This window comes from Rattus norvegicus, chromosome 13 (genome assembly GCF_036323735.1).
Source record: "Rattus norvegicus strain BN/NHsdMcwi chromosome 13, GRCr8, whole genome shotgun sequence".
In the NCBI taxonomy this organism is placed as follows: domain Eukaryota; kingdom Metazoa; phylum Chordata; class Mammalia; order Rodentia; family Muridae; genus Rattus; species Rattus norvegicus.
Window position 1 is genome coordinate 65,199,253 of NC_086031.1, and position 14,431 is coordinate 65,213,683.

The 14,431-nt window shown below is 43.7% G+C and overlaps 1 protein-coding gene across 6 annotated transcripts in view; it reads right to left on the reverse strand.

Annotated features, from left to right (window-relative positions):
• Hmcn1 (hemicentin 1) overlaps positions 1 to 14,431 on the reverse strand; it is a 469,150-nt gene that overhangs the window by 33,721 nt on the left and 420,998 nt on the right. For all 6 annotated transcript variants that reach the window (XM_039090457.2, XM_039090458.2, NM_001271292.1 and 3 more), the window contains 6 exon segments: positions 11,888 to 12,058; positions 11,363 to 11,533; positions 10,726 to 10,896; positions 10,406 to 10,576; positions 1,688 to 1,837; positions 971 to 1,108 (listed from right to left, as the gene is read on the reverse strand). In XM_039090457.2, the coding sequence (XP_038946385.2) occupies positions 971 to 1,108; positions 1,688 to 1,837; positions 10,406 to 10,576; positions 10,726 to 10,896; positions 11,363 to 11,533; positions 11,888 to 12,058 (972 nt within the window).

Genomic DNA, 14,431 nt, shown 5'->3' on the forward strand with positions numbered 1-14,431 from the left:
GTGAATAAATATGTCAGAGAAAGATTCCCAGTTAAGAAAAGGCAGGCTTATTGAACTGTCTTCCCAAAGTCTTTCTATGTGGCCATAGGAAGAATGGAAGTATAGCATTTGATTAGGCAGAAGACCCCGTATTTTAGAATCTCAAGGAATAATTAAGTATTTCTACAAAATCACTGCTTGTGAGATGGGCCAGGCAACTTCACCAGGGACCGGCGATACCCACAGACTTAGCTACGGGGTTTTGTTTCTGCCTGAGCTTCGGCGATATTGAAAGGGCATCTTCGAACATGGCACAGAAAGCAAGAGGCCCACTTGCTTTCTGTGCTGATGAAACGCTGGTTAAGGAGACACCCTCCCTCATCATTCTTCACCAAAGGTCAAAGGTCAATTGTACCAAGGCTGGCTCATCCCAAGGAGGCTGAAATGGAGCTTTGTAAGCACTTTTGTGGGCACTGGAAGGGCCCCAAAGAGGGGACGCCCAATGATTAGGACAGAAGAAGAGTGGAAAGCGTTAGTGTGGTCAGCATTGCTCTCGTCTGTTAGAGAATCACCGTAAAACAAATGGGTTGATTCACAGTTAAAGACAAAGCTTTAATTAATAACAAGAATGACTTATCTTCCTTCCTTATTCATGTTTTAAATGCTCTCTAAGGTTTAAAGAAAGGAAGGCACAGAAAGGAATCTTTGGGGCATAAATACTACCGCTCTGCTTGAGGACACATGGTTTCTTACAAACCTTGTGCTAGCATTCACTGACAGGAAAATATAAAACCGTTTTCCATTATGTGTGTAAGAGTATACCAAATACTTGTAATAACTTTCCATGAAAGCATGCACCGTATTTTTCTTAGTCACCAAGCTGTATGGCAATCTATAGCTGTGTCTGTGGGTCTGTCTTTCTGTCTGACTTCTCTGTCTATATGTCTGTAACTATGTATCTAGTAGAATATTACGTTCATCTGACACTAACCAGTTGCAAATTCCACTTGCGTCTCTCTTTTGAAGACTGCGTTAGTGAGGGTAAAGCCATTGACTGCTTCCCCTATTTCCTTTGCTGTGGTCCAGTAAATGGGATTTAGGATAGAAATGATCTTTCTCATTGCTGGACCTAGAGAAGCAGGAGAAACAGGGCGACAGAGCAAAATATTTCGTCAGTTATTGTCACAGTATATTATTCATGAGGGCGAGCACTAGTTGAGTAATTGCAAAATCAATAAATCTCTTTGTATCTTTTTTACTAGCATATATTAGCTATTAAAATGACTGCATTTCACCATAACATTGGCATACATGCACTGATGTATTTTGATGCTCTCCCCAACAGTTTCTCTTTGGGATAAGGATGAACAATGTATCCCATCACATGTATTACATCATATTATCAATGGCTTGAGACATCATCTTTTAGAATCATTAGGTGAAAATAGTAAGGCAGAGAATAAAGTATGTCTTTAAAAAGACGTTTATGAAGGCTGGCGAGTTGGCTCAGTGGACTGAGCTGTTTGCTGCCAAGTTGATGAACCGAGTTAAATTTCTGGAATCCACATTGTGGGAGGAGAGAACCGATTCCCATAAGATGTCCTCTGACCTCCATGTACGCACACGAATGCACACACATGAATAACAAATACTCATTAATTAAATGTAATAACTGTTTATTAAAATTTTCATAAATACGGTGACTCACCCAGACTGCGAGGCACATTGGTAATCGTGGCCTGTATTATTCTTGTATCAGAGTTAGGGCTATCTGTTATTGTGGCATTAAGGAAAGCGATTCCAAACTCAATATCATTAATATTCCCAATAACACTCCCTCTGGCTCGTTGGGGTCCACCTATTGGGGGAAGAAAATATAAACCCTGGATAAGGCAGCAATTCCATCAACATTACTTGAGGGGAAAGGAAAGCCAATACGCAGAGATGCTACAAATCTTTTCGCAGCCATCAAAAGAGTCCTATGGCATCCAAGTTCGAAAGTGAAATTAATAGGCTTTTAAAACATTCCACTTTTACATGACACCCATCGTCCCCATAAATCTAGTATCCTTCCAATCTGTACACATCTTAGTACTGTTTCATAAGCCAAAGAATACAGTATGTCCCATTCGCACAGCCCAAATAAAGCATGTGTTTGTTGGTGGTGATGACCATGACTACAGTGAATTTACGAAGTCATGTGTGGCAGTAAATACTTCATATGCATTAACTCTTTTGACCCTGCCAACAGTACTAGGCAGTAGCTTCCAACAGGCAGATTTCAGACTGGGCAGACAAAGTTCAGAGGAATAATGTAACTTTACCATCATCACAGGTAGAGAGAGAGAGAGAGAGAGAGAGAGAGAGAGAGAGAGAGAGAGAGAGAGAGAGGACTGAAACACGCTATCTTCTTGGCTTTAAAACATGTTTTAGAGTAGAGACTTATTTTTCCACTTAAATTGCTAACTTACAATTGTGTATATTTAATGTGGATAATGTGTTGTTTTAAAAATACATATACATTAAGGGAAAGGCAAAAATAGCCAGTTAGCCTACCTGTCACCTCCTTGCCTACTGTTTTTGTAGGGACAATACTTAGAACCTATTCTGTTATCACTGGAGAATGATGTACAGTTATGGGGAAATACAACACGGAAGTAGACACAGAAGAACAGAGGTCACCGGGGACCAAGGGTGAGGGCAGAGGCTTGGGGGCAGGCTGGTCAGGGCTTAGAACTTAGAGAAGAGGAATACAATTAAGCATATCTACTGTAGAACTGGTCATTACTGTTAATACAAACCTGTGTTCTCTAATCTACTGTTTCCATCTATAAAGCAGGGAAAGATCTCAACCAACAAAATTTAATTTGGTCCTTGTTACAGATCATTGCCAGCATAAATGTGATATACTGTCCAGTCTAAATCAGTGTGTGCGTGCATGTATGTATGTATATGTGTGTGTTGTATGTATGTATGTATGTATGTATGTATGTATGTATGTATATATGTATTACTTCCTTTGGAGGTGGGAGAGTCTTAGCAGTTTTGAGTTATAGCTAGAGCATTCTTTATTAGATGTAGAGGGCCGCAATAACATTCGCCACCACTAGATGGCGCTGGCTTCCACTGCGCCCCACGTGGAAGGCCGAGCTAGACAAGATGGCGCTGGCCTCCGCCGCGCCAGCCGACTTCCTTTCAGGAAGTTAACTGTGTGCGCATGTGCAAGAGTGCCTTCGTGCCAGGTCTTTGCCCCACTCTGGGGCGTGCCTAATGAGATCATGGGTAAGCGACCAATCAGGTGTGGATGTGCCGCGCCAGGGTGTATATAAGCCGCGCCATGCCGGTGCGCAGGGCTCTCCTTAAGATTCAATAAAAGTTTTGGCTGCAGCAAGAATTCGTATGTCCCCGCGTGTTTTCTTGCTGGTGAGAGTCACGCGGGACATTTGGTGCCGAGAACCCGGGACAAACGCCTCACCATCGCCGGCGCCGAGGGGAGCCTCCATTCACGGAAAGGGTCCAGAAGCTGCAGGACGCGGGTGAGACTCTGAGAGACAATGTTTAGCCTTGATCTGTTCCACCTCACTCCTTTGCTAGATGCGGCGGAAGCCCCTATTATTGTTTTGGCAGCCCTCGGGTTTTTTTCTATTGGCCTTTGAGTTTCTAGCTACCGTCAGGCAGCGTCAGAGGTCGCATGGGAGCTGCCCAGCTGTAACAGCAAAGCAAAGAGCACGGGAGGAGGGGCAAGGTGGCGTGTCAGAAACAGGGATGGATAAAAAATTAAAGAGCTCAAGGAAAAATAACAAGACAGTCCCCTCCAATGCGGAGGCGAGAGAGTGGGGAAAAAAACGCCCCGGGAGAGATAAAACAGAGAAGGGAGAAAAAGGTCTTGAAAAGGAGAAGTCTTTATCTGGTAAAGGATTCAAAGACTTCAGAGCTTGATAGCTCAGAGACAGACGAGCTTAGCTCCTCTGAGGAAGAGGATTTAGAAGATGAGGCAGCTCGCTATGAAAAAGAATGATACTACCCAGATGAACAACGAGCTAACAGCTTGGGTAAACAAAAGGAAGTGGAAGGCGGAAACCATGCAAAGGTTTCCCAGCCTATAAGCCCCAGCGCCCCTCCATCTTATATGAAGAGATTCCACTCAGATTCCTTCCTCACTAAAGAGGAACAGAAAAAGATACAGCAGGCATTCCCGGTGTTTGAGACCGCCGATGGAGGCCATGTTCACGCACCAGTAGAATATGTTCAAATTAAGGAACTTGCCGAGTCGGTCCGTAACTATGGAGTTAGTGCCAATTTTACTATTGCTCAAGTCGAGAGGCTTGCCACTCTGGCCATGATTCCAGGAGACTGGCAGACAACAGTGAAGGCTGCACTCCCTAATATGGGACAATATATGGAATGGAAAGCCTTGTGGTATGATGCCTCTCAGGCACAGGCCAAAGTCAATGACATTGCTGAAGGCAATCAGAGAGACTGGACGCTTGATCTGCTAACAGGACAAGGGCAGTATGCCAATAATCAAACTAACTATGACTGGGGAGCATATGCTCAAATTTCCACTGCCGCCGTTAAGGCATGGAAGGCACTTTCCAAGAAGGGAGAGTCCGGGGGACACTTAACAAGAATTATACAAGGTCCCCAGGAGCCATTCTCAGACTTCGTGGCTAGGATGACAGAGGCAGCAGGCAGGATCTTTGGAGACCCTGAACAGGCAATGCCTTTAGTGGAACAGTTGGTCTATGAGCAAGCCACACAGGAATGCAGAGCAGCTATTACACCTAGGAAGAGCAAAGGATTACAGGACTGGCTGAGAGTTTGCCGAGAACTTGGAGGCCCGCTTACTAATGCTGGCCTCGCGGCTGCTATCCTACAGGGCCAAAAGTGCTCAGGTACAGGTGATCGCAGGGTCTGCTATAACTGTGACAAACCAGGACATTTGAAAAAGGAGTGTCAAGCCCTCACAAGGAAGAGAGCACCAGGACTGTGTACTAAGTGTGGGAAAGGCTATCATTGGGCTAGTGAGTGTCACTCAGTTAAAGATATCAGAGGCAGGCTTATTCAGCCCCGGCCTCCCCAGGCAGAAGGGGGTGAAAACACTCCAAAAAACGGGTATCTGGGCCCCAAGTCTCAGGGCCCCAAAACATATGGGACGCCAGCTTACAACAGACGGACACCACGGTTCGCAGAGCCACAAAAGGCTCAGCAGGAGTGGACCTCTGTTCCACCACCCAATTCATATTAATGCCACTGATGGTTGTGCAACCTGTCCCCACTGACTACAAAGGCCCCCTACCCATGGGAAGTGTTGGCCTTATTATGGGTCGATCCTCCTTAACCTTAAAGGGACTTATTGTTCACCCTGGAATAATAGACCAAGATTACACGGGAGAACTTCAAGTTCTCTGCTCTTGCCCTCAAGGCGTTTTTTTCCATTTCCTCAGGTGACAGGATTGCTCAGTTGATTATTCTTCCAAGCTTACATGATCATTTTCCTTCTTCCGGGGTCCCTAGAGGCACCGCGAAGTTTGGCTCTTCCGGGACTGATTCTGCTTATTTAATGATGGACCTTAATTGCAAACCCTCTTTAGAGTTGAATATAGAAGGGAAAACTTTTACGGGAATTCTAGATACAGGGGCTGATAAGAGTATTATCTCCTCTAGTTGGTGGCCTAAGGCATGGCCTGTCACTCAATCATCCCATTCCTTACAAGGACTAGGGTATGAGGCCAGCCCCACTATCAGCTCACGCTCCTTGATCTGGCATGCTCCAGAAGGCCAATCAGGAAGGTTTATTCCTTATGTCCTCCCTCTTCCTGTTAACCTTTGGGGGAGGGATGTCTTACAGGGTCTAGGTCTGACATTGACCAACGAGTACTCTCGACAAGCTGTCGAGATTATGAAGAGAATGGGCTACGAGGAAGGGAAGGGATTAGGAAAAAAGGAACAAGGAATTAGAACTGGTCCCACAAGAAGGTAATATAGGAAGGCAGGGCCTGGGTTTTTCCTAGGTGCCATTGAGGGTTCTATGCCCATACCCTGGCTCACGGAGGAGGCAAAATGGGTTCCTCAATGGCATCTATCCTCTGAAAAATTAGAAGCTGCCACTAAATTGGTTAATGAACAATTACAGCTTGGTCATTTAGAACCATCCATTTCACCATGGAATACTCCTATTTTTGTGATAAAGAAAAAATCAGGAAAATGGAGATGATTTGAGAGCCATTAATGCACAGATGCGTTTATTTGGCTCGATCCAACGAGGCCTACCCTTACTCTCCGCCTTACCTAAGCAATGGAAGATAATAATTATAGACATTAAGGATTGTTTCTTTTCCATCCCCTTGTGTCCACAGGAGAGACAGAGGTTTGCATTTACTATACCAGCTATTAATCATCTTGAACCTGATAAGAGATTTCAGTGGAAGGTCCTGCCTCAAGGCATGGCCAATAGCCCCACTATTTGCCAACTATATGTACAACGAGCCCTTGAACCTATAAGGAAGCAATTTCCATCTTTGCTTCTGGCTCATTACATGGATGACATTCTAATGTGTGATAAAGATTTAACAACCTTACAGACCTCATATCCCATCTTAATCAAAACATTGGGACAATGGGGACTACAAGTCGCTGCAGAAAAGGTTCAAATTGCAGAAATTGGCTCATTTCTGGGTTCGGTCATTTATCCTGAAAAAATAGTTCCCCAGAAATTAGAGATTCGCAGAGATCATTTACATACCTTAAATGATTTCCAAAAATTACTGGGAGATATAAATTGGCTGAGACCATTTTTAAAGATTTCCTCTGCTGAGTTGAAACCTTTATTTGATATTGTGGAAGGGGACTCTCATATCTCCTCTCCGAGAGCATTGACGTCAGCCACAATCCAGGCCTTACAAGTTGTAGAAAAAGCCTTACAGGATGCTCAATTGCAGCGCATTGATGAAACCAAGCCTTTTGATTTGTGTGTTTTCAAAACTATGCAATTAGTCTTGTGGCAGGATGGGCCTTTATTATGGATCCATCCCAATGCATCTCCTGCTAAGATTATTGACTGGTATCCCGATGCGGTTTCTCAGCTTGCACTCCGCAGGTTGAAGGCAGCTATTACTCATTTTGGGAAAGAACCCAAAACTTTGATAGTACCATATACAGCCATTCAGGTTCAAACACTAGCTGCTACCTCAAATGCCTGGGCAGTGTTAGTTACTTCCTTTGCTGGACAGATTGATAATCATTATCCAAAACACCCGATCCTACAATTTGCTTTAAGCCAAGCCATTGTGTTCCCACACATAATGTCTCAGAAACCACTTGTTGATGGGGTTGTAGTGTATACAGATGGGTCAAAAACTGGTATAGGTGCTTATGTGGTCAATAATAAGGTAGTATCTAAGCAGTATAATGAAACCTCACCTCAAGTTGTGGAATGTTTAGTGGTGCTAGAGGTCCTCGAGACCTTCCCAGGCCCGCTTAACATTGTGTCAGATTCCTCCTATGTGGTTAATGCAGTTAAGGTTCTTGAGGTGGCTGGATTAATCAGGCCTTCCAGCAAACTTGCTCAAATTTTTCAACAAATTCAATCTACCCTTCTCAGCAGGAGATCCCCTGTATTCATAACACATATTAGAGCTCACTTGGGCCTTCCTGGACCAATGTCCCGTGGAAATGACCTAGCGGACAAAGCTACAAGAGTGATTGCAGTTGCCTTGTCCCCTCAATTAGATGTAGCAAAAGAATTTCACAGACAATTTCATGTGACGGCTGAAACTTTACGCCGCCGATTTGCTTTGACTAGAAAAGAAGCTAGGGAGATAGTTACCCAATGTCAAAATTGTTGTCAATTCCTGCCTGTACCCCATGTGGGAGTTAACCCACGAGGAATCCGACCGCTACAGGTCTGGCAAATGGATGTTACTCATATCCCTTCTTTTGGAAGACTTCAGTATCTGCATGTTTCTACTGATACATGCTCTGGCATTATGTTTGCTACACCTCTAACAGGAGAAAAGGCCTCGCATGCAATTCAACATTGCCTCGAGGCATGGAGCGCTTGGGGTAAACCCAAACTCCTTAAGACAATGGACCAGCTTATACTTCTCAAAAATTTCAACAATTCTGCCACCAGATGGATGTGACTCATCTGACTGGTCTCCCGTATAATCCTCAGGGACAGGGTATTGTAGAACGTGCCCATCGCACTCTCAAATTCTATTTAATTAAACAAAAAGGGGGAGTCGAGGAGGCTCTACCCTTAGTACCAAGAGTAGCTGTTTCCATGGCACTCTTCACCCTTAATTTTTTAAATCTTGATGCCCAAGGCCATACTGTGGCCGAACGTCACTATTCAGAGCCTGATAGACCAAAAGAAATGGTAAAATGGAAAGATGTTTTGACTGGTCTATGGAAAGGCCTGGATCCTATTTTAATAAGATCCAGGGGAGCGGTTTGTGTTTTCCCACAGGAAGAAGACAACCCATTCTGGCTACCAGAACGACTGACATGGAGAATTCTGATGCCTAGAAATGACTCCCGGATGGATCCCTCGGAAACTACCTCTAGCCCTCACACTGCCTCATAGGATTTGGATTCCTAGTACTTCAAAGAATGGGTGGGGGTGGCTCTGTTTGGTGCAGCCCTATGCTGTGGATTAGTGTTCATGCTATGGTTGGTTTGCAAACTCAGATCTCAATAGAAACGTGACAAGGCCGTTATCACTCAAGCACTTGTGGCCATTTGAACAAGGGGCCTCCCCTAAAATTTGGTTATCTATCTTCAAAAATTAGTCGGTATCTGAGTTCTCTGCTCTCGCACCCCATGGATCTGTGGATCCATTGCATTGGGATGAGAGAGACTCAATGATTCTTTGATCAGCCCTTCTACATCGCTGAGGTTTCCTCATTGCACGCGATAGGGTGATCATGATCTCCCCACTAACTCACCTTCTGGCTGGCCTCTTTTTAGAGTTCGCCCTAGTTCATTATCAGTGACTGTCACACAGCACTGTGGTATCCAGAGACGGGCAACTTTCCTCATGCACAGACCAATCTAAGACACGGGGCCTGGTTACCCTTCGACAGATAAGGCTGTGACATAGAGGAACGACCTAAGACAGGAGCCACAGCAGATGGACATAACTGCAGGGACCTAGACCAGCCTAGACAATAATTTACTGTTATTAATTAATAAAATAATAAGGGGGAGATGTAGAGGGCCGCAATAACATTCGCCACCACTAGATGGTGCTAGCTTCCCCTGCGCCCCACGTGGAAGGCCGAGCTAGACAAGATGGCGCTGGCCTCCGCCGCGCCAGCTGACTTCCTTTCAGGAAGTTAACTGTGTGCGCATGTGCAAGAGTGCCTTCGTGCCAGGTCTTTGCCCACTCCGGGGCATGCCTAATGAGATCATGGGTAAGCGACCAATCAGGTGTGGATGTGCCGCGCTAGGGTGTATATAAGCCGCGCCATGCCGGTGCGCAGGGCTCTCCTTAAGATTCAATAAAAGTTTTGGCTGCAGCAAGGATTCGTATGTCCCCGCGTGTTTTCTTGCTGGTGAGAGGTCGCCTGGGACAATTAGATGTATCTATCAGATAATAATTGTGAAAAAATTGATAGCTATATTACAATTTTGACAGCATTGTAAAATTCATACCAAAGCAATCTGATTAAAGGGCAAATACAAAAAGTTCCTCTTTCCTCGGTCCTAAGCAGGGGAAAGAGAGACGTGCTGGGCAGGGTTGCTATTTTCAATTTTCTGGATGGTTACTGACAAGCATGGCTTCTATTTTAACTGAGGCACTTGAGTCCCGTCACAGAAATAGATGTTTCCTCCATCTGGCTACCTGGTTGGGTTCCTGAAAGTCTTGTCTGACTCTGGGAAGCAAGCTGTCCATCTATCTGGACTACGAAACCCATTATCTGAAGCCAGAACTGTTCTCTGCTCCAGGAAGGCATCTCAAAACCCTCCATGACCCTTTGTGCACAGGCGTGCTGACTGAGCACCGAGGAGTAGACACCCAGCCTTTCCGTTTGTCTGGTTCTACGTAAAACACTCAACTTAAATCATTCTCACCCTGTCAGGTGGGGCCTTTTCCATTTTCAGGGACATTTTATTTCTTAAGAAAACATAGAGCTTTATAAAGGCCAATAGTCTTCCCATGTCAACAATATGGAACTGTCAATGTTGGCCTCGCTAAAATCTTTAGAAATATGTCCTCTGACACAAGGAAGCCCCAAAGGAGCAAACAGAGCCAAAACCTAGCTGTCAACACTCTTAAAGGGGGGGAAAATCACATTTTAAAAAATGATAATTCCAGAGTTGTTTTATTTATTGTGGGCTCCAAATGATACCTTCATTCTAATTTGCATGAAGCCTCTCGATTTGTGCTAGCAATGGTCTTGCCCGAGCACAGCTCACTTACCCGGACAAGCCTGCATGTTGCATCTGGAGACTTGGGTGGCATCTCCTGGACAGGAACGGCCACTTTTAGAGGGCACAGGATTGTCACATAACCGCTTTCGAGTTCTTTCACCTCCCCCGCAAGAGACAGAACAATGACTCCAACTATGCCATGTTCCCCAACTTCCATCCACTGTGAACAAGAATGGAATGTTCTGGATTAATGAATCAGCTTTACAATCTCTGCCGAGGATACTGCTGATGTGCAAGTGGCAGGGCGACAGCAAGGATCACTAAGTGAAGAGGTTTACTCATCCCACGGACAGAAAGGAGGAGGCTCACCAGGACACATGTCAGTATTACACCTCTGGATCTGGGTATCTGGACCCCCACAGGCTCTTCCTCCATTGGAGGGCCGTGGATTATCACATGTGCGGTACCGTCTCATCTGCCCTCCATTGCATGTCCGACTGCACATCCCCCAGCCACTCCAAGGGCTCCAGTTGCCATGGGCTACGAAGTGAAATAATTTGACATAAAACAGAGCTTTAAAACTGAGATGTGGAAGAAACCATGACATTTGTCCCCAAGTCAAGGGGAACCCTTTAAGAAATGAACAGAAAGAAAACGAACCAATAAATGGATATCTTTCCAAATCACCAGATGACTTAGGTGATGTTTTCAATAGAGACAGAGAACATATGCTAATAATGATGGGAATCCCTTCAACTGGTCTCATATTATATTTAAATTATTGCATGAGCTAGAGGTGATATAAGAGATAGTCTCTACTTCTGAGGAGCAGAGACTATAACATCGAGAACACACTAAAACCAGACATCACTTTGGCATGCTTATTTAAAGGCCAAAGAACAAGCAACACAGTATCATAACTTCAAGGATTGGAGGCCATAGCAAAACTTTAAGGAAGTTTACATCTTTAAGGAACTAACATCGACTCACTGTTTCCAACACTCACTTGGACAAGGGTCACTATTGCAAAAGTCACTCTGGACACCAGTCCCTTCGCATTTGTTTCCTCCATACTGTGGCACTGGGTCAGAACAGTCCCTTGTTCTCTTCCTGGTACCTCCTCCACAGGATACAGTGCAGGTACTCCAACTGGTCCAAGCTGCCCACTTGCCATCCACTGGATTAACAGAAAACGTGCTTGGTTACTACATAAAACATATGACCAGAGCTGCTGCATGTAGAGATGGCTTACATGTTAAGTGCTAGGGGCTCTTCCAGAGGACGAGAGTTTGGTTTTCAGCATCCATGTTGGGTGGCTCACAACTGCCTGTAAATTCAGAGCCTCTGACCCCTTTTGGCTTTTACACACACACACACACACACACACACACACACACACACACACACACACACACACAAATAAATCCTAAAAAAAAAGTATGACCAGGTCAAACCATGGCGTGAATGTGTGAATGTGTGGGAGGTAGATGTTAATGGGTTTAATGTGGTAACCTTACTTTATGCCTCTCACCTGGACAGTGTCTCTCATTGCAGACTTGCATCTGGGTTTCTGCTCCATTGCAGTAGGCCCCACCAAATGACGGTGGCGGGCTGTTGCAAAGTCTTGTTCTTGTCTGACTGCCTTTTCCACAGCTTTTGCTGCACGAACCCCAAGGTTGCCAAGCATTCCACACACCATGGACTACAAACACCAGAGACAGTTTCAACCACAGAGCCATATTTATTTAAAAAACAAAATTATGCAAATAAATTAACTCCATAGTAAGTTAAAATTCCCACAATCTAAAATAACTAAAATTGAACCAAAAGAAATAGAACTAATGATGTTCTTCTTCTCTCATGTTTGGTTTTCAAAGGAGATTTGTGTCCAGGAACATTCAGAAGGCTTAACTAATGCCAAAATAAATGCTTACAATTATTCAAAGGAGACTATTTTATTAAAATCAAATTTAATCAAGGAACCATATGTAAACAGAACCCAAGTGTTTAAACTCTCGCTAAGCACTTGTCCACATTTGGTCCTCTAGGGATGGCAGAGGAGACCAGAAGCAGCTATGCAAGTCTGTTTACTAGATTGAGATGTGCTGTAGGGAACACGAAACCGTCAACAATGCTATTTTGGATCTAAGATCGCAAGGGTGCATCTCTAAACATGGCCTGGCTTCCCACTTATACATGTTCTTGGATCTTTCAACAACAGGGTGATTTGCACAGGACTAAGTCTTTGAACAGTTTTCTCCATTACATAATGTTCATGAATTAGAAATTTGGAATAACACACTCACCTACTTGCTAAACAACAGAAGCAAAACTGACCAGTAGTTTCCAAGATCTGCACTGAAGGCTTCCTTTTGGTAATTAACACATTACGGCATCTGACCACAGGCCTGGGACAGCTCACGCTTCCTACCAGGTGCATGGGCTGAGAATCAGCTCTGTGCTTTCTCTTGTGCAAGAGTCAGTATCAGGCTGTATTTCCCTTAAAGAACCTTCTAGATATGGTGCCCATAGAATATGCTTCATTGGTCACTAGTTTTACCAAAATATGAACCAAAAGGGGGGGGTATGACTTGGACCTTAGTATTCTCAACACAACTTATAAGAAACTGTAATATTAAAATCAACCAATGAGGTAATAATTTTAAAGAAAATATTAAAACATCTTGCATTTTCTCATAATTAATTTATCTTTGATTAAGGTGACTACTTATTCTCCTGCTTTACAGATAGAGGCAAACCTTGTCATACAAGAATTTGTTCTAAGACAATGTTGGACTAAACCTAAGAAGCCAGGACGGAGCACTTAAAACCCAGCCTAGAGTGTAATGCTTGCAGTCCTCACATTGACTGAATCGCTTCAGATGTTCTGCAGGACCCAGTGAATTTAATAGAGTGACAATTCAAGGATGTGAGTCAACCAAGTCCAAACCTCTGACACCATAAGGATGCTTTATCAAAGGAGCCTAGAGTGGAGTGGTGTTTATTATGCAATGTCTGCCTGTTTCTACTCTATGCAAATGGACGTTTGAAAACCTCTTTGAAAAAGTTTGGTCTTCTTTATATTTAATTTACAAAGAAACCCTAACCAAACTGACTTTTATGACACAAGATGCAGTTGGATTGAAAACCTTCTTTCGTATAGACAGATACACAAAAAGAAAGAAGCAAAGAGGAAAGAAAAAAAGAAAAACATGGGAGAAAGAAGAAAGACAGTATAAACCAGAGAACACACACAATATCACAGAGTTTGGATGATACTGAAAACCTCCCAAACAGCCAAACCAAACGACAAAGAAAACACAAGTGGAGAGGAATCGCTAAAGAGTGTAAAGCACAGTAAGTTCATTTGTTGTAATAGTGGAAGCTCTGTGAAGAGCATCAGGGATGTGGGCTAGAAGTAGAGACTCTAGAAAAGATCTGGGGTCTGAGGTGCTCAGCCCTAGAAGCTATGCAAGAGTTTTGGTTTCTATGTGTTAGGCTCAATACTCAGGGTTCACTGAAACTTCCAAGACAAAATCCAGGATATTTTGAGCATATCGGTAGATAAATGAATAGTGGTTAACCCCTGAATTATACTTGAGTTATTACACTTCTGAATATGAGTCCTTATTGATGTAAATCGATCAATAAATAATAAGCAAAAAGTTCTTTGCAATAGGAAGCAATAACAGCTGTATCAGAGTCAACAGAAAAGTCAGTATTTTATGAAAAGTGTAAGAGCAATGAATGCAAGATAAGCAAGTATGTGCTAACAATGGTGGGCAAAAGACTAATAAAATTCTGATCTAGCTGTAAACTATCCACACACACACACACACACACACACACACACACACACACACACACTCTAAGGGGAAATAGCAGTGCCTGCTAGTTTCTGTGGTTCCCTACTGCCTCGATGGTGGGCATCTACTCAAGGGAGTGACATTACCAAGCCCTCAAAGAGTAAAACAATAAGACAGTGAGCAAAAATAATAGTAAACAATTAGCTACCAAGAATGTAGGGTACACTGACATTTATTTTAATGCAATTGCAAACACCCTTTAGACTTTC